Source organism: Dinoponera quadriceps, unplaced genomic scaffold, assembly GCF_001313825.1.
Source record: "Dinoponera quadriceps isolate SergipeBrazil2010 unplaced genomic scaffold, ASM131382v1 scaffold566, whole genome shotgun sequence".
NCBI classification, from domain to species: domain Eukaryota; kingdom Metazoa; phylum Arthropoda; class Insecta; order Hymenoptera; family Formicidae; genus Dinoponera; species Dinoponera quadriceps.
The window spans coordinates 3,584,026-3,603,174 of NW_014555972.1; the positions used below are offsets into that span (position 1 = coordinate 3,584,026).

The following is a 19,149-nucleotide window of genomic DNA, read 5'->3' on the forward strand; positions in this document are numbered from 1 at the left end:
TGCGACCACCCTGGCAGTTTTGGAAACACGGTAGAAAAGCGTTTATTTTCGTTTAAGTCACGAAGTCCTTTTGCGTCTTTAAGAAGCTTAGGTCTGCCAATTAATCGTGGAAAGGGCAGCAGTGTATGGGTTCTTGTTAAAGGACTTCCTGTCGAAGGACAAACACGTGTCTCGAGTTCTTGAAACCATTTCGAGCGGTATCCCGTAGTGTACCTTCTTCTCTTGACGTTGTGTCTTACATAAGACAGATGTAACGCTGCCGTGCCCCTTCTTCTTTCTCTTCCTGCCCCCCCCCCCNTCTTTCTTTCTTCTTTCCTTCCGCGTGGAATGTTTAATCGTTTATTCTCCTGCGCGTGCTTCCATTATGTCCCTCTGAGGAGAGGCATCGCCGAGCGAGTGGTCATACTTCGGAAAACCTCTCGACCGCGTATTCGAGAAGCTCAGCATGCGAGAATCCATCGCGAGTACGTGGAATGCGTCATCGGAGAAATCGATACGACGGACACCTCACCGAAGCACTATGATAAAATGCAGATTTGATCGACGGTCGGTATCGCTCTGATCGAAGTTCACCGAACGTATGGAACTTTGTGAATTTACATCGACCGGGAAAGGCATACTTGCATGCTTGTGCAGCGCGAAACGTTTCCATTCACGCACGAAAAATATTAAATGATTTTTTCAAACACTAAATATATATATATATATATATATATATATAAAAGACACAGATGTATCTGTTGCTTATATATATAAATATATATTTATATATATAAACAAAACGCGGGAGGGATAGTTACTTATGCAATTTGCTCGACTTGACATCGAAACGAACGAGCGAGGTGTTAATCTCGCCGGTTTTGTCCGTTCGATTAATAGTCTTCTCTTTTCTTTTCTCCCTCTTTCTCCTCGGTGTATAATATCCCCCGTGGAAGCCAGATATGCCGATATGTGACTTGGAAGTCCGCTTCGGTTTATAGAGGGTTAACTAGCGACATGCCAGCCGTATCATCGCATTATCGGATAAATTCCGCCGGTGGCTACTGACGCGGGTTTGAAACGATTGCGTCATCGATTTTTGCATCTATTTTTTTTTCCCCCCCTCGCCTCGGTCACTGCCCCCGCTGGACTCGAGAGGGAGGATCCGCGCTCGAGCATTAAAGATATAGACCATCGATTCATCGATACTGTCCGTAAATATTTGTGACCGACGACGGCACGCACACGCGTAGAAATCTCGCGACGTGAAAAACCTGCCTGCCTGTCTCCTTCCCCCGCCCATCTGTGACGGTATTTAATGTTATCTCGTCGATGCATGACGAACGGCGTTCTTTCTGCACCATAAACGCGCCTCGCGCGCTTGCGTCGCTTAATACGAAGAATGAACTATTTCGGCCGGTCGGTGCTAGTTATGGAGCAAATCGCGTAATAGTGCAAATCGCGAACAATAGCTCGCGCTCCTGGAATCCAATTGATTCCGAACGGCGAATAATGCGCGCGCGCCTTCTGAATCCGGCGAACGAGATAATTAATATCGTAATCGAGCGATTCTTTTTTTAACGCCAGTCAAAACAATACGTCGGAGCGTGTTGGAATGATTTTCCAATTTCCGGCTCTTTTTTCTTTCTTTCCTCCTTAGATTTCTCTTTCTCTTTGAATGTTTAAATTGCGCAATAAATTTACACGATCGATGTAGCATTAAATACCAAAAAATTAAATTGTTGAACACGCGTGTGTGTGAGGAAGAGGAAGAAAGATCTACGTCTCGCTTTCGCCTTGCTTCCGTTTACGAAATTGTATTGAACCACATAATAGATTTCATACATTTAATCAATATCCTAAGCGCAGCTATTGGCATTTGTGTGATTGATTGGATTTGAAATGAGCAACAAGTTTGGTCGCGATAAACATTCGACCAGGCCATCAATATTCCTATATTTTCATAGCGATATTCACTATATACAGCTCGCATTCATCGAACCCGTATATTTTATACGCCGCAAAAGTTTAACGTATACACCGTACACGTATGATATTATCGAGTCGCGGGCGAGCCGCCGCAGAATCAATAATACTGCGATGGGAAATTAAATTACTGTCTCTAGTTGCGTGTATTTAACGATTCGGTGTGTTATTATCGGTGCTGAATCCGCCAATTTCCATACAAATCGAACGTATACGTGGACGCGTCGTCGCACACCAGCAGTCATATTTTCGACGTTATAGCTAAATTTACTCTTACGATTTCCCAATCTTATGCACTGAGAGAAGAAATATCTCAAAATTGAAAAGATATATTTATTACGGGAATACTGATGATATTTACTTCAATTTAAATTCTTTTAAACAGAATAAATAAATATTTGTTTTTTTTTTATGAGAAACTAAAAGCGGCCTTAAGAAAATGTATGTTTTCTTATTTAAAAAATGTTTTTCTCAGTGCAAAAATATGTACATTAGTATAAGTAAATTATTATTGGTATCCACATTGAATAAGTATTTTTAGTTTTTCTAGATATTTTCTCTCAGTATATGTATACATGGAATTAAAAATCGCAGGAAATGTTGGCGAAGAAATGTTAAGGCTGACGGCTGAAGGCATGACGGCTGGTTGTACATGTAAAATCCTCATTCAAATCCGCGTATTCAACAACGTCTCGCAAACAGCAGGCACCATTACGATGTATTTACGCGTCTCTTATTTTCCGCTTGTTTCTTCTACCACACACGCATGTGGGTAGATGTTCGCGTTCTCTTCGCGGGAACAACAATAACGAGAGCCGTTGAAATCGATCACGACCATCGTCGTACCGATACGCAAACACGTAACACGAGCACTGACAGCGGCGCGACGACGACGCGTATGCGGATCGACACGTTCGGGCGGCAGAAAGAGAGAGGAGGAACGAGAAGCGAGAAAGGGAAAAAAGGAGAGAGGATCCGCGCGTTATTGATATTTTTCCATCGCCTTGCGATAGATACCGCCCGCGTATATCTTAGGCGCGATACCTCCGTCGCGATTTATAGCCTGCAGATTGCTCCAAATAGCGGCTGAACGGCACCCACACCCCCTCGGTGCGCGTCGCGACGGCCGTGTACGCACACAAACGCGCATAACTGATGTGTCGCGAGAGCGCGAGAATGACACACCCTCCGGTTTGACCTGTTTGGTTTCGGTTCATCCGTTGATTAACTGACTGCACGCGTTCGGGTCGCGCCAAATCGACGATGCAACGCGGATAAATGCGTACGCATGCATGTGCACCGTGTGTATACACGGTGGCGGAAGTGAGATGAGTGCTGAATATACCGTGTGATTTTTGAGCCTTCGTACACGGAAGTCGAGCTGTATTCGACATAACATTTCGCTACCTCGGATGCTATACTCGGCATGAATATTCATTCGTAAAAAGTATTAAAGAGGCTCCAAGAGTCAAAGTCAAACGAGGAAAAACTTCGAAGAGATTTGCACTAGGTACAAGTGTGCTTAGTTTTATAGTTATAGTTTTGATCGGAAGGAACAATTTTTTTTTCAATTTTTCCACGGATTTTTGCGATTTCTTATCTTCTTTTACGGAAAGAAGCAAATATAGCACGTTTTAACCGAACACACGTGAATTTTTCTAAACGAATTTTCTTACCTTCGGAATAGAGGAAACGAATAAATAACGGAAAATAAGAAAAAAACCATTTTTTTCCGGACCTGCAAAATTGTATTTATGTTCAAACAAAATTAGCAAAAATATGGGAAACAAAGTGATCACCAGTAACATTTCATTAACATACGTTTCACTCGTTCGGTGAGACTAATCATAATTTCGATCGTGAACATTGAACCCGCAGGTATAGAAATTCAGGTAGACGACCTTTGAGCCTCCTTCTTCCTACTTCTCTTTTAATCTCGGAACCATCAAGAATAGAAATGCTTCTTTCATTAGTCATTAAATTGCAAAATGTAAAGCGTCGTTAAATCTGATACGATCTGAGATATGCCAACGCGTTACGATAAAATTCAGTTCAATTTTTTTTTCAAAGCCCATATTTATGTATTTTATTATTGAATTATCGGAATGAAATATTGAATTTATCACTGAGTGCAAAGTTGGAAATTTTGCTCGATTCTACCGATCGTCGTAAAACGTGGAAGTGCGTTATCGTTTGCATGCTGACATCGAAAACGTATCGCTCTTCGAGAATAAAACCCGCGAATTGCCGTGGATTATTAAAACTATACTGTGAAAAAAAAGAAAGAGAGAGAGTGTGTGTGCGCGTGTGATTAATCATGCTGCGGATAGTTGATTCGGTTCGATCGATGTGATAATAATTAGGAGCTCGAGAAGAGCAAGTGTAGGACGGCGGGGTCTCTAAAATTAGTACGTCGTCAATGCCGAAGTAACTCGGTCGGTAATTGATCACGAAAGTCGAGTGTAATTACAGCGTTAAACTTGTAAATCGTACGCCGGCGGCGCTATCAGATTTTATCGGAGGAAGAGGGAGAGAGAAAGAGATTGGAGAAAAGCGACTTTCGACTATACGCCTCAAATATGTACGCGTGCTCTTTTGTTCTCCAGGGATTTTAATTAATTTCCAGGTAAATGAATGTCGCGCGTACAAGAGCTGTAAGATGCAAATAACACGCATTGTTTCGCGTCGAAGTATAATCAACGGATTTCGCGCGCAAAACGCAAGATATATGAATACGACGGTGTTTGCTGCGGATTTAATTATCGCGGATTAATCGTTATTGTCTCGTCTCGTATCGAGAAATCCCACATAATTTAGCCGCTCGTTATATAAACCCGAGCTTCGCGCGGTAAATCTTATATGTTAGTAAATGCGAACATTTTACACGCCCGTTTACGGGATTTATCCCTTTCATATTGTAAGCTTTCACGTCACGGTTAATCTTCAAAGCTATTCAACGGAGAAACGGGGCGCAGTATTCAGATGCAGTGTTTGTGCAAAGCTGCATATTTAAGGCGCGAAAGCAGTTTCCCCTGAATTCTATATACGCATCGACTGCTGCACACAGGATGCGGCGCTACCTCGCAGTCCGAGATCAACTATCCTGCGGATTATTAAAGATGAACGGGATACAAGAAGAAAGTATTGCACGGTCCTGACGAGAAACGATTAAGTGATTAAGAAACGAAAATCGAATTCGGAGATACCGATCACAAGTCGGCCATTTATTCCCCTAGATAAAAATCTCCTTTTCTGTGATATTTTCTTTTTTGCTTTTTTATCTTTCCCAGATATGTCGTTTCTCGTTTGTAATTAGGAGCAATGTTCTATATATGTTTCCTTATATTCTCCTTAGAAAACTATTTAATTTCATTCGTTCGGGTATAAGAATTTCCGGTATAGAAATTCATCCATTCAGGTAGAGAAGCTTTTAAGCCTTCTTCTTTCTCTCCCTCTCTTTCTCTCTTTTAATCTCGAAATCTTTAAGAATAGAGATGTTTTTTTTTTGGTTAGTCATCTTCCGCTTTTCTCCCGCATGACAAATGCCTTGTGATCGCCAACCGTCGTCTCTTAGTTTAAGACGTCGGAGAGAATTGATGACGCTCGGAATGGACATTCGTTGATACAAAACTCGTCTTGTACATCCCTGAGGGGGTTTCGTTAACGAACAGCATCGCGCATTGATTTCGTTATTTACGGATGCTCCATTCATTTATCATCATTCTCGAAGTTCCTGGACCTATATTTCTCTCTCTCTCTCTCTCTCTCTCTCTCCCTCCCTCTCTCTCTTTCTCTCGTACTTTCATGTCTACACGCGTAACGTTGCGTGGAATTCCAATTGGTGCTACAATTAATAACAATCATGCGGGTCGTAGTGTATCGCGCAACATTGCACGTGCATTACGAGAAAAAAGAAGGAAGTCAGGAAAATAGATAGAAAAATCCGGCAACGACGAAATCGCTCGAGCTGAAAATAAAAAGAGACGCGAGTTGCAAATACTAAAAAGTCTACCCTCCATATTTCGCAAAAATTCTGAACGTGCAATTTTTTGTTACACTCCCGATATGTCCTTCGGTCCTGGTTTGGCCCGGCGGTGAAATTCGCCGGACCGTTGACGGGATGAAATACGCCGAGGAGAAAAATGTATTGGACCTTGCAGCAGTTCACCTAACCACAGCCGACCTCCATCACCGCGAATAACGTATTAAAATTCTCACATATTACAAAGGCGAGAGCGAATCTTTGATATCTATATCGACCGTAAAATAACGACGTAAAATTTCGATGAAAAGTCGAATCTATCTCTTCATTATCAGGAGATAAATTTTAAAAAGACTTGAGGAAAATACGCGTCTGCCCTAAACGAACAAGAATAGCTTTTCTGACAAGGGCGCTGTCGCAATTTCAATTGAGAAATACGAATCGGCCGCGAGGTAACAGAGATTCAAAGTGTAATCGGATCGCATTAAACCGATTACCGCTACCGAGGACGATCGATGTTGATGGCAGAGTTTTAGAAAACGGAGTTGTGCGCGAACAATTCCATTAAATCGAATACACGGCCATCTTTTATTCGGCTCTGATATTTCTAGCTCGACCTTTTCCGCAGAAAAATTTGCGGCGTCGGTTGTTCCGACGTTTTCGTTTTTCTCGCGAGGTGATTCCCGCGGTGAGGCTAAAAATCCTTTTTTCATTCGTGACTTCGGTTATCGCGCTGTGCTAACTTTTGTCGTTAAAAGTTATTTTTTACGCGATACCCTTTTAAGGGAGAAGCACTTAAAGGCGCTTATTTTTACGCGCACACCTCGCGCCTTTAAAAAACAAATTATCGGGGTAATTCGCTTAGTTTGATATCGCAGTGCGTCATGATGCAATCTTGTTGCGGTAAAAAAAATTTCCGTCGAGAAATACAAACGTATTTTTGCGGAGTCGTGTGGGCGAATCGAGGCGACGCACAGTGGGGCGAAACATCCGAAAACCGGACATTGGCATACACAACTCCGGTATTTTTTTCAATAAAAAGTTTTGAAACTTGACATGCATTAATTAAAAATAATATACGTAAAGTGTACAAAGAGAAAAGTGGATTCAATTATTCATTATTACATACAGAAAATAATTTATTTCAGTGGTTGTTTCTTTTTAATAATAAATGAACATCTTTCAGTAGCCTTGGTATTGTTAAAAATTCGAAAAGTATAATAATAATTCAATAATAATAAATCAATTATTACGGAACTGTTGACAATATTTTAGCACGCCACTCGTTACATCAAGTTAAGCGAAAACTATGTCGAAACTAGAAATTCTTACCGATTTAATTCTTCGTCCCGATATCCGGTTTTCGGGCGTTTCGCTCCCACTGTGCGACGGCGCGGTATCGATCGCCTCTAACATTTTCAATACCCGCTCGCGAGAGTTTTTGAGTTTTCGCGACAAACGCACGGCATTGTTAAGACGGAATCGGGAACGACTAGTAATTCCATTAGAACGAGATGCCGGCGCTCCGAGAATACGCATTGAATCGTCTCTCTCTTCTCTCCTCACTTTCATCACGGGAAGTCTGGTCCTCCCGGTAGAGTTTCTAAGGCTTTCTACGGTTCTCGGGCGTCGTCGAGAGACTTTTATCGGGCATCGACTCTTTCTCGTAGCCGCGCTGCAGTCCCTCGCGCGCGGGGTATCCGTCCGCCAAACGCGCGAACAAGATTAAAGTCCGCTCGCTCTTTCTCTCGCGAGCCGTTTTTTCATATTATTGATCGATATCGGTTTATCATCCTGCGCGTTGGATTATCGGCTCCTAAAATAGTGACTCGATATACTCGAGACGAAGTTAGAAGGCCGCGTCTCCCGACATCGCCACGTTCTCCTGGTCGAGCAATGTTACCACGAGTTCCTTATTAATCGGTTAACACTGCGTAATAATTAACAAACATCGAATCACGATGTGATCCAAGGCACGCACACGTATTTGATGCGCGAATAGAGTGCGCGGGTTTGGTAGAACGCGTGTATCTGGAAACTCGCTGCGCAAGTAGTACTTAGCGGCGAGCGGGCAAACAACTTAATGACACATAACGACAACTAATTCAACTACTTTGCCTCGGTGAAATATTTACATTGGATGTTGATCGAGCGAGAGCCATCTTCTACGAAAGGATCTGTCATTAATCGAGCGTGTCTCCCGCTCATTTTTCCCTCTTTCGCCGAGACCACCGTCTGCGTATTCCGCGAATTCCGTGACCTCACACGTCACAAGCATCGGAATAATTCGTAACGCGATATTCTCTTCCGACTAGGATTACTCGTTCCTCAACATGGGAGTTGTCAAAATACCGATAACGGGCTCGGCGGTTGGGACTTAATTTTAGATCAAATACGCGGCTCATTGTGCATGCACATCCTTCTCCTTCGGAGCTCCTAAATTCGACACGTGCAGGTTATTACACTCGAGCTCCCGGGAGTGGTGAATCTCGTTTTCTCGCCGTGACGATCATTCTCGTGGTTTAACGGGAAGGATAATAAAGCTTGGACGCGCAAAAAACGCGACTTCTTTACGGATCGATTTGCCTCTTGGACGCGTGTCCATCGTCGTCGACATCGTCCTTGTCCCTTCGTCGCGCTTTTCGTCGTTTCTTTTCCCTTTTTTACGCCGACGCCTGTCCGCGTGTCCATCGTCGTGATCGCTTTTCTTCGGGCCTTTCGCGCGTCTCGACGCGCATTAGACGCGAATCAAGCCGCGGAGAGTGTCTCGGCAAGGCGACAAATTTCCCCCGGGAGTACTCGAGAAATGATCTCGCGTGGCGTCGACGCCGCGAATAAATGGGAAACCGCGTTGAAGTCGTTACTGGGAATATCACAGTCACCGGATCGGGACGATTCGTTACGCGTAAGCATTGTTGGCGCTGAGGATAGTAACAGTGTTTCCAGGTGGAAAGCCATTCGCGGATCCGCTGAATCATCCATGGGAAGAGAGTGTGCTCCGCCAGTGAGAGATAGAGAGAGAAAGAGAGGCTCATTCTTTGCGTTCGATTTTGTTCGGCGGGAACTTCCTCGCTGAATTGATTAACGCCCGCGCGTTACTTGACGGAAAATCGTAGGTATCGGGGATTTTTATGGAACAGCGAAATGAACGATTCAATCCGTTCCATTCAACAAAGATTTAATTTCACATGCTTCTCACTAAGGAAATATATAAAATAGGAAGTTATGAGATATATACATGAAAGAAGTAAATTAGTTAAATTATGGCATAAAAAAGTTAAATTATAAGACATGTGAAGTAAAATAAATTATTAAAATATACGAAAAATTACTCGAGCAAAACTAGAGAGAGAATTTCCGCGTGTACGATTTCGTTCAAATAATCTTTACAGCCAAAATTCGTTATCACGAGACGGAGGATCGTCGACATTTTTTATACTCACGAGAGATAACGGAGTATTGATCATATAAAGAAGGTAAATACACGAGCGAGCAGGAAGGCGGTCGCTTAGGTGCGCTGAACTTTGCACCGCTCTTCTTCCCTCGCATCTTTTCTGCGCGGATTCACTGGTGTGGGAACCTGGGCGACTTCTCAATGGAGAGGACCGACTCCCAAGGCGATCCAGGGTCGTTCTCTCACGGTGCGCGCGATTCATGGTGTGTGTATGTGTGTGAGATAAAATGAGATCTGGTCGGGAGGACGCAAGCGTCAGCCGCGCATCCACTTTCACCCACGTTGTACATTTTAACGGCGCGTTGTTATCGGCTAACATTTCGGTTGCCGAACCGGCTCTCCGTGCAATATGCTCAACGTCTGTCCGACTCGTGACTGATGGACAATTTACGAAACGTGACGAGATCGAGCGTGAATCGCACGTACATCTAATTTAACGTCGAATTGTCGGAATTGTCGAGTGCGTTTGAAAAAGCATCGAATCACTTTTCATCGCGAGAACGATGCGGAGGGTATTTCCAATTACGATTCTCTCGTTTGAATCGCAAACAAAACCCGCGACTCCGCTTTAAGTCCGATATCTTTCGGACAAACTTGACGACTTCTTCACCCGTCGCTACCGTCCAATGAAAATTTAACTTCAAGTCTGTCGACAGCGCTGCGTCTTAAATTAGATCAGCGTTACGAGAAGCGCCGTTTGAAATAAATAGAGAAGCCAGAATTTGCGCGTACACTTTCGGGACACGTTCGATTCGCGCGTCGGGAACCTTTTCAATGTTCAACGCGAATTTAAAACTCCGTTAAATCCGCGCGAAGAAAAGAGATCTGCAGGTGGGAATGCGATAGCGTGACACTTGAGGAAAGCAATCATCTCACTCTTACGAGGAGTAATAGGCTCGCATGTCGAATATGCCTCGTGTTCGGGGAAAGGAAAAATGATAGGTCATTCGTCGTTACGGGAGCCAGAAAGAAAGGCGTCTTTCTTCTTTAATTAATTATTTATGTAACGCATATAAAAGGAGGAACGGACTGCTAGTGGTGCAGCGGGCTTTACAGCGGCGAACGAGCGAACGAGAGCGCTTCGTAGGGCACCGGCGGTCTAATATTAGAGGCACCAGATCCTCTCGGAGGGCCCCATGGAACATTATCTCATCCCTTTTGAGCGCATCCCGCTCGTCTCCCCTTACGTCCTTTCCCTTTCGTTTCTCCGCAGCTCTTCATCCATCGGTCCAACAACCTCTCATGACCGTACCTTCCGGAACATCGCGATAGATTCCGCGGTGAGAGCGCGTAGGAATGCTTAAATCACGCGAGCGAGCCCGCTGCTTCTCGCGGAGAAATGCAAATCGTCCGCTTCGCGAGTGATTCTCCCTCCGCGAAAGGAGAAAACGACTTATTCCTCTCCTTCGATCTCTCGGCCTCTGATAATTCTGTTCTCCGAACGATCGTCCGGTCTATCACGGTCTCGAGCGAATTATTCTACAATTTGTCGCGTAACGAATCATCTTCATTTCGCGAGGATAATTCGGGACCTCGATGGGAGGACCTCGGTGAAATCGGTCGCGTCTCGTTGTGAATTTGTCTCGATCTCACTGAAACATAATAATGCCGGAGCACTCAGAGTCGATTGCCATCGGACAGCCTTGGTTTAATTAGCTCCAGTTAATAATACGATGTCCTTCTATCGAACACAGCTGTAATATAATTCGCCGTAGCAGCGATGCTAGTAAACTTGTGCAGAATCTGGGACAGCTACGAGTATGTGCCGATGGAACGCAAGTTATGACTTAATCAAGTTTACTATGTCGTCATCTAGGAATATTTCCCGTTAGGACGAGATTAGAGGTACGGAATTAAAATACCATCGATAGGAGGTTACCAGACGGTGAAAAACAATGAAATTGTCCGTACACGTTCGAACCTACAAGGCGTTTACTCTGATCTCACCGGTGACACAGCGGATACATAGATCGTTATCGAGTCATTCCATCGCTCTATTAATCACCCTATCGATTCTATGACAGAGATCGCCCAAGAATCACGGGGCGCGTCCTTGAGAATGGACTTGCTGAGACGTATTAAACGCGCTCGACTACCTCGCGCGCATCTCTTCGCATGTATCTCATAACGGGCGCGGACGAGCGGTGCATCGAGCGGTGCCGTCGCAGTTGCGCGCGAGCCGCGTCGTAACGGCGTCCGAGAGAGACCACGCATGCCCTGAGAGCGTGCACGTAACGCGTATGCGTGCGCGCGTGTGCATATTTATGGTCACGATTCGAATTACGATACGCATTTCCGTTAACGAGAGCGAACGAGTCGAAGTCATCGGGTAGGGACGAGAGGCGACGGTGAACGCGAGCGAAGCGCGTCGGCAAAGCGGAGAGACAGAGGGGCGGGGGGGGGAGGGGGCACGGATTTGTGCTTCCGACAAAGGCCGGCTTCAGAACGGTGAAAACCTGGTTAAACGAGGGCGGCCGCTAGCTTTATGGCTTTACATGGTGGCCAGTGCGGTGTGTATGCGCTTCCCATGCATCTCTGCGCGCCCGGCGGCCGCACTTCGCGCCTCGATGCTTACGACCGTGGTTGCAATTCGAGTTCGTGAGTTCTTTATTATATCGGCGGGAAGTTGGAAACTTTAGGGAGAAGGTCTTGAGAGGAAAAATTCGAAAGGATTTTGTCATCGTATTGTTTTATTATCTGGCTCGGTTCGCTAAATCTAGGTTGCTCTTCCCAAGGAGAGAACCCAGCCGAAAATACTCAGCCGATGAGTGACTTTAAGCGGAACATATGATAATGAATCCGATTAAAACCGTACATCATCTCATTCTCATGTCGCCTCTCGGCAATTTGCGTGGCGTCGCGGGCGTCGGGCGCGCCATTGTGACGGAAGACGCGCCGGTCTACGCAAACGGCGTAAACATCGATTGAAACGCGATGCTATGCACTTAACGAGCATCGACGACAGACGTCCTGAGCCGGGAACAGGTAGTAGTACCTACCAGAAACGACGTCAGTAGCGAAGACTTATGGGAATGGTGCTCGTTAGCAAAAGCTAGGAGAGGTGGAGAGAGAGACTTGCGTCGTGGATCGCTGGGATTAGGGCACGCGGCAATACAATGGCAAGTCTGTCGTCCTTGTATGGCAAAGATCTCCTCTCCCGACTTTCCTCCGTCTCGCTTCATCTCTCCTCCCGGTTTCCCCCCGTCCTTTTCTCCGTCCGGTGCTCGCCTACTATTACCGTTTTCTCCGATCTTGCGGCTCTCTTTTGTTACACGGCGCTGCATTGTCGTCGCACAAGACTTGTTCGCTATTGTCGCCGACAGTAGCAACGGCCGATTATTTCTTAACTCATTCGGCTCGGCGATAATCGCTCGGGTCAGCTTCGGGCACGAGGAATAATTAGTGGATCTCGCGTGTGTACATTTCGACGGAAACGATCGTCGAAAAATACGCGCGGCTGATGGATAGCGCGATTCAACGCTGAGAAAATGAGCGAGCGGAGATGCTTACGGTAGTTCTGCGGTTAAAACGTAGCATTTTCACGCGCGTCGGTGACGGGTATTAGTCTTCGTTAAATCCACCGTCGAGGGCGTATTATTTTAATATCATCTCTCGTAGACTCTGATTACGCTCTGTATACCCGTGTCCCGCGTACGAAAAAAGAAAGGGAAGTCGTTACAGTTAATTAGCGCGCTGGAAGCATAATGGATGAGATATTTTTATGTAAGTGGAAGAAAGCAGGAATCCGTTGAGTAATAAAAGCAGCAGGTGAACGCGGGGGAGTAGCCGTTTGAAACCCGCCGTTTGATGGAGCGATCGCTCTCGGGATGATCTCGCTAACATAAATTTGCAGAAAGAGGAAGATGGATGGGCTATAAAATGTTTCGAACTTTGCACGGTTCCGAAGTGGAAACGCCGACGGAAAATCATCACGCGAGGCGCAATCCGCCCCGGTCGTGTAAAACACAACGGTTTCCCGGGGTGCTCTTTCCCCGTTGCCGAGCACGACGCGTTTTACAATGCGAGAGTCACGCGGATGTATGAATATTTTTAATTCTTCGCCGCGCACGAGGTGGAAAATGTCACGTTGCAAACAGGCGAAACGTTGCTTTCGCGTCGTGGACTTTCGTTTGCGGCGGATTCACAACTAATAATCGCGCCGCGGGATCGTTGTACCGGAAGGCACGCTCCGTGTGTTCCGCTGGAAATGGAAATTCTCCCCGCCTCCGTCCCATCGCCCCCTTAATTGCCATCACCGCCGATTATTTTCACGCGCTCACTCGCCTCGAGTTTCTTCCTTGACGCTCGCGCTGGATCGTACTGACCTTCTACCGTTGGCGAGTCTAATCGCCGGTATTTTGTTTGCATTTTCGAAGGCGCGCCCGAGTTGTTTCAATTCTGCGTAACGAAAGCTAAAAGTGTATACGTAAGGTCGAATCTTTTCCGCGCACGGGATCTTACGCGAAAGGTCTCCCAGGTAGCTCGGCCGCGGAGTCGGAGATTCCCTTGTTTCTATTTCCTGTCGGAAAACGAGCGATGTGAAACGCGCTCTGTCTCTCCACGACCTATTAGGAAAACCCGCTCGCATGACGACGACGTCTCTCGCGGGAGAGATTTTATTCCGCGAACGAGATTTATCCGAGAGGATATTAACGTCGACCGGTAACCCCTCGAAATCGACAACCTTGTGCGCGCTTCACTCACGACACGGGCGATTCACTTTTGACATTATTTCTTGTCGGTCTTCGCGATAAACGCGCGAGACGAGATATATCGAGTTGATCGTCTGCGGCCCTCTCTCTCTCTCTCTCTCTCTCGTTCTCTCGAAAAAACGCGCGATTATCTCGGACAATTCCTCGGCGCCTCAACGGCGACAACGAGAAGGGAAGAAAGGGGAAACGAGCCGTGCTCTCCTCTTGAGCGCGTGCTCAAGAGCTTTGCAAGCTCGCTGAATTTCTATGCCCGACCCGAGGGAAAGGGGAAGGTCTACCACCCGCGTTCCCGCATGTCCTTATAGACCCATTCTTCTTCCGTCGGGACTTCTTACGCGCCGGATTACACGCTGTTACGGAGATCTTCCCACGGATACCGACTACGCGGCGGGCCTCTCCGCGAGGTATCGAAACAGAAAAGAGGGACAGAGAGGAAGAAAAAAATTGCGAAGCTAAGACGGCGTGTAAGAGCGCCGCCGTCGCGTTTGTTGCGGATCTTTCCGTCTTGTTCATACGATAGAGAGGAGAGTTCGCCGGCACTTATTGACGGATCGTGACAAATCGTCACCGTTAGGGCGCGGCGTTCGTGACTATCAGATGAATAATGATGCCTCGTGAAGTACATCAAGCTGTAGGAAAGCGGACTGTTGTAAAAAAAAAGGCGTGCACCGCAAAGAGGGAAGTAATAGCATGAGAGCGCGGAAGAGAACGGATTGGCTCTGTTAATATCCTTTTTTACGACCGATAAATACGACACGAAACTTTCTTTACTTACGTGAAATTATTTTCTTCGCGAAGCGAGGGGAATTCGCTTCTATCTTCTCTGACGTTGCTCGTGGAATAACACCGCGATCGTGACGCTGAAGTAACATCATAGGTCTCTCAGACCTACATCACGAAAAAAAAATTCGTTAGATTAGATACCCCTGAAATGAAAAAAAGAAGACTCACCGCGCTATGAGAGTACGCAACTCGATATGTGCGGGACACTCGATTCCCTTTAGAACGGAATTTTATCGCCCTTCGTCTCCGCCCGTTATCGCGCTCCCGTGCAAACGCAGCCGCTCGATAAGGTGTCGTTTCTCGAAAGAAACTCGGCGAGCGCGAGGACGACGTCGCGCGACGTTATTCTCCATTAGACGTGCTCGTCCGAGTCGATCACTGTCGGGCCTGCCGCCGTTAGTCGCAATAAAAGCCCAAAAAAGAGTTTATTAAGAATCACTTGACTCTACTCGACCTCGTGTCGCCGACTTGGCGCACGATCCAAATGTCACGCGGACACCGTTTCCCGCAGGACATTTGAAATCGTTATGTAGTACATCTCCTCTTTATCGTCGCGCCAAGGATTAAGATTACTGGCAAGGATGGCCCGCACTTTCTAGAGCGACAGTTTATCGTTTCTCGAGTATTTCTCGCGGAATATTTAAAAGTGAAAAAAAAAATGTTGGGAAAAATTACCGATCGCGCGCAAGAGCAGTTTCGGATATTGGGAAATCCAAGACACGCGCAGCGGCGGGAGTCGTTTCCTCTAACGGAACGCGGCGTCGAACCGCTCATTTGATCTCATGAGCGTAATGAAAACGATCGATGGCCGCCGGTTCGCTGATCTCTCGAGTCCTCTGCGACTCGAGTCTTCGGATATACAACGAATCTGCTTTATTTAGAATCCCATTTATGGGACTACCGGGCCGGAATAATCCGCGTTGAGACAAAAATATCCATTTTCGATTCTCCTCGCTGCGCAACAGAAGAGAGGATGTGAGGGGAGAAGATGTAGAAGCCGAGCGATGGACGGACCAGCGTCCCGGTGGCGAAAGGATCACTGACGGGATCGCCGAGAGGATGCACAAGCACACCAGCCAGCTACGCGGTCCAGGTGGCCATAATGGCGGCTATCACGGCGCTAACAGGGGCCCCGTGAGGAGATGGAACAGCTTCCATGGTGGCGGCGGTGGTGGTGTTGGTGGTGTTGGTGGTGGTGTTGGAGGTGGTGGTGGCACCAGTAATTTCAACGATGGCGTTGGGAACGGCGGCATGATCACGAAAGCCTGTCAGGAACCCTTCAGGGCCGTGCCTAGAGCGGTCCAGGCCCTCAGGAGCGAGTCCGTCGACAGGACTCCTCGAGCTCAGCCGCCGCCGCCACCCGCGTTCCCCAGGAGGAGATTCTCCGTGTGGTGAGTCCTCGCAGGATCATGTTGAAGAAATTTTCATTGTCTCTCCCTCTCTCTCACTCTCTCTCTCTCTTTCTCTCTCGATGGTGTGAATATAGTATTACGTAGATCTAGATCTCTGTATACCGTTATCTCGTTGCCGTGCGGCCGGCGGACTTACTTATCGTACTCTCGTCCGAACTTGTGCGAGACAACGATACATCCCTGTTGTTATTGCATTCCTGTTAATTATTCTATCGTAACAATGTGAAATCCTCGACCTGTAATTACAGTTGGAATTTTAACGACCGAGAGTTGTTTGTCTGTGAACTTAACATATAAATATATACATCTTAAGTGTAGGAATCTCACCTATTGTTTTCAGTCACGATAGCGGCTGATAACTGAGAAGTCCCTCAAATCACAATCGCGGTTTAGCGTTGCGCGATACAGACAACTTTTTGTCTAGTGACATGCGAACTTGATTTAATCGTAATAATAAAGTTGAGACTAAGATTCAACCATAATGTGCACAGTGTTAACTGAATGATGCGAGATATTTCTTTTTCTCTGTGCTTTGAGGAAGTGATACAAAATGGCCAGAGAATATTATTATTTGTATTAATTTTTACGAAGTTAATCGTTTGTATTATTTTATTTTCCCATCGCAATGGTTTCGTACGACTACTCCGTAGACCTGGGTATTTTTACTGATCGCTATTTTTGCGCCGGAGTTCTTTTCTTTTTTTTTTTTTTTGGACACGTCTGGGACACAAGGAGATTTAACGTGTACCCGGCGGAAGTCGTCGACGGACAATTTTGCGCTCTCGGCCGCGTGAAAGGGGAGCCTAATAGCGCGGTGAATAAGATTAAAAAGAAAGGATAATAGAAAGGGTAATAGCTCTAACGGCGTCATAGAAATATTTCATTACGCTGAGTGGATCCGCGGCTTAGTCTCATGAAATGGGACGGATAATTTCGCAAAATGGACGACGTGAGAGAGAGAGGGAGAGGGCGGGAAAGAGCGAACACGCTCAGGCATGCGAGATTGTCGACAATGAAACGGCCGCGCCGGCCCTGTTAAGACCGGAGCGAATTATAACGAGCGTTCCCGCGGGTGTATTTCGGGAAATGGGAACAGAAAGACACCAGCGGACAAAAGTTTGCGCCGCTTGCTCCACGCCACTGTGTGGAATAAAGCGGATGCGACACTTGTGAGCGCGCGCGCGCGCAGCGGCGGCGCTTTGATTGCTTCCGTTGTTGAGCGTTGGCGGAAAACGAGCCGAAGGTACACACCGCGAATCGCGCTTGCAAAACTGTAGTAGTAACGTCGATGTCGCCTCTGCCGTTGAATTTCGCTTTCACTTTTCCATCCGATTGCCGGGCGAGTCTTTTTCAACTGCAGCGCGCGGAACACGCCGCGAAGTAACACTGGACTTCACTGATGTGTACATCACTAAAGATTACAACACGCGTCATAATTTCAGTCATAATTCCGATATGGCCAGCATTACAAAATCTTGCGGTAATTTACCTACAATATTCCCCCCGTGTACTAGTGACGATTATACACCCGTCAAATTGTACGGAAATAGTTCGAGGAAGAAATTTTTTGTCGCGAACGCGCTCGTTTCCACTCGTTAATCGGCGAGCAGTCGCATGTCAAAACGTGAACGTTGCATATCATTAATTTATTAGAGTCCATTAGAGACGCTAAAGTGTGCTGTATTTTCGCTTCGTGACTATGTTCCCATTGCGAAATAATTTATTCAAAGCGCCCGCGCTGTAACCGATCCGGTAATTACGGAACAGGAGGGTCGTCGCCAAACTTAGCCATTTCGTCCAGATCGATCGTTCGCTCCGTAAGTGTGGGTGGATCGCTTTCGGCCGAAAAAAAAACTGACGACGGCCGTGCTCGCCTAACGAAACAATTATAATCCCGAGTCGGCGTAGCGCGCGACATTCACGGGGTTAATTCGTGTAACCGAGTCGAGAGGGCACAAGCGGGGAAGCGCGCGCGTCATCCACGTCGAATTCAATTTTCTGCGGTGCACGCACGAGCGATGGGATGCGTTACGCATTGCGTTACGCATCGCGGCCCCGAGTTGTGTGTACAAGTCGAGGGAGGAAGGAGCGGGATAACACGCGCGGGTCAACAGCCTTCGACAACCTTACGGCCTTCTGCAACCTCTCCTTTCCTCCTTCCCGTCTGCCGTCTCGCTTTTCCGATTCTCTCTCGGTCGGTCGCGCATCGGCATTCGATTCACGGTCGTTGCCGTCAAATTGAGGACTTTCCGCGGCGCGCGATACAGGCGTGAAAAGGTAAAATGTTCGAGAAGCACTAAACCCCGTGCTGTTCGCTTTGATTTCTCGCGCGGAAACAAAAGCTCTCGTCGCATCACGTCGAGAATTGATCAACAGCGCCGTAATTAATGTGATAATATTCTCGCTTATATGTAAGAATATCTATCGTTGATTCAAGACTATTTCTTACCAATTTTGTTGATACAACAGCATCTTTTTCCGTGCATATCTTGTCCCTTTGCCATCCTCATCCTGTCGCAATCCTACGTTTAAACGAATGTAACGCTTTAACTTAACGTACGAGCGGATTTAACGTTCAAACGAACCGAAAATCATCGCTATATTTTATCGATGTCAGAGGGAGAGCACATTTTTTTCTTCACCAGTAATTTGAGGTAATATTTAGTAATAATCCAATTAGTGGTATCGTCGTTTGACTGGCTAGGGTTGCGTGCGACTGTAGCAATAACACGCAGAAGGGAGGTTCGATATCACGCTATGCGTCTGTTTCTCTACCGGGAAAGGCGATTTCGATTCGGGCAATCACATTTCGGCGCGTGAGAGATATCGCCGAAAATCGGT

The 19,149-nt window shown here is 46.5% G+C and overlaps 1 protein-coding gene across 12 annotated transcripts in view; it reads left to right on the forward strand.

The window, feature by feature from the left end:
• Positions 1-19,149, forward strand: part of LOC106746305 (rap guanine nucleotide exchange factor 2-like) — a 127,570-nt gene that overhangs the window by 70,558 nt on the left and 37,863 nt on the right. For 4 of the 12 annotated variants that reach the window (XM_014622776.1, XM_014622781.1, XM_014622783.1 and 1 more), the window contains exon 1: positions 15,756-16,287. The exons of 3 other annotated variants lie outside the window; for them this stretch is intronic. In XM_014622776.1, coding sequence (XP_014478262.1) covers positions 15,956-16,287 — 332 coding nt within the window. In that variant the 5' untranslated portion in view covers positions 15,756-15,955. Of the gene's footprint in view, positions 1-15,755; positions 16,288-19,149 lie in introns of those variants that run through there. 5 more of the 12 variants (XM_014622788.1, XM_014622791.1, XM_014622778.1 and 2 more) reach the window with 4 other exon arrangements.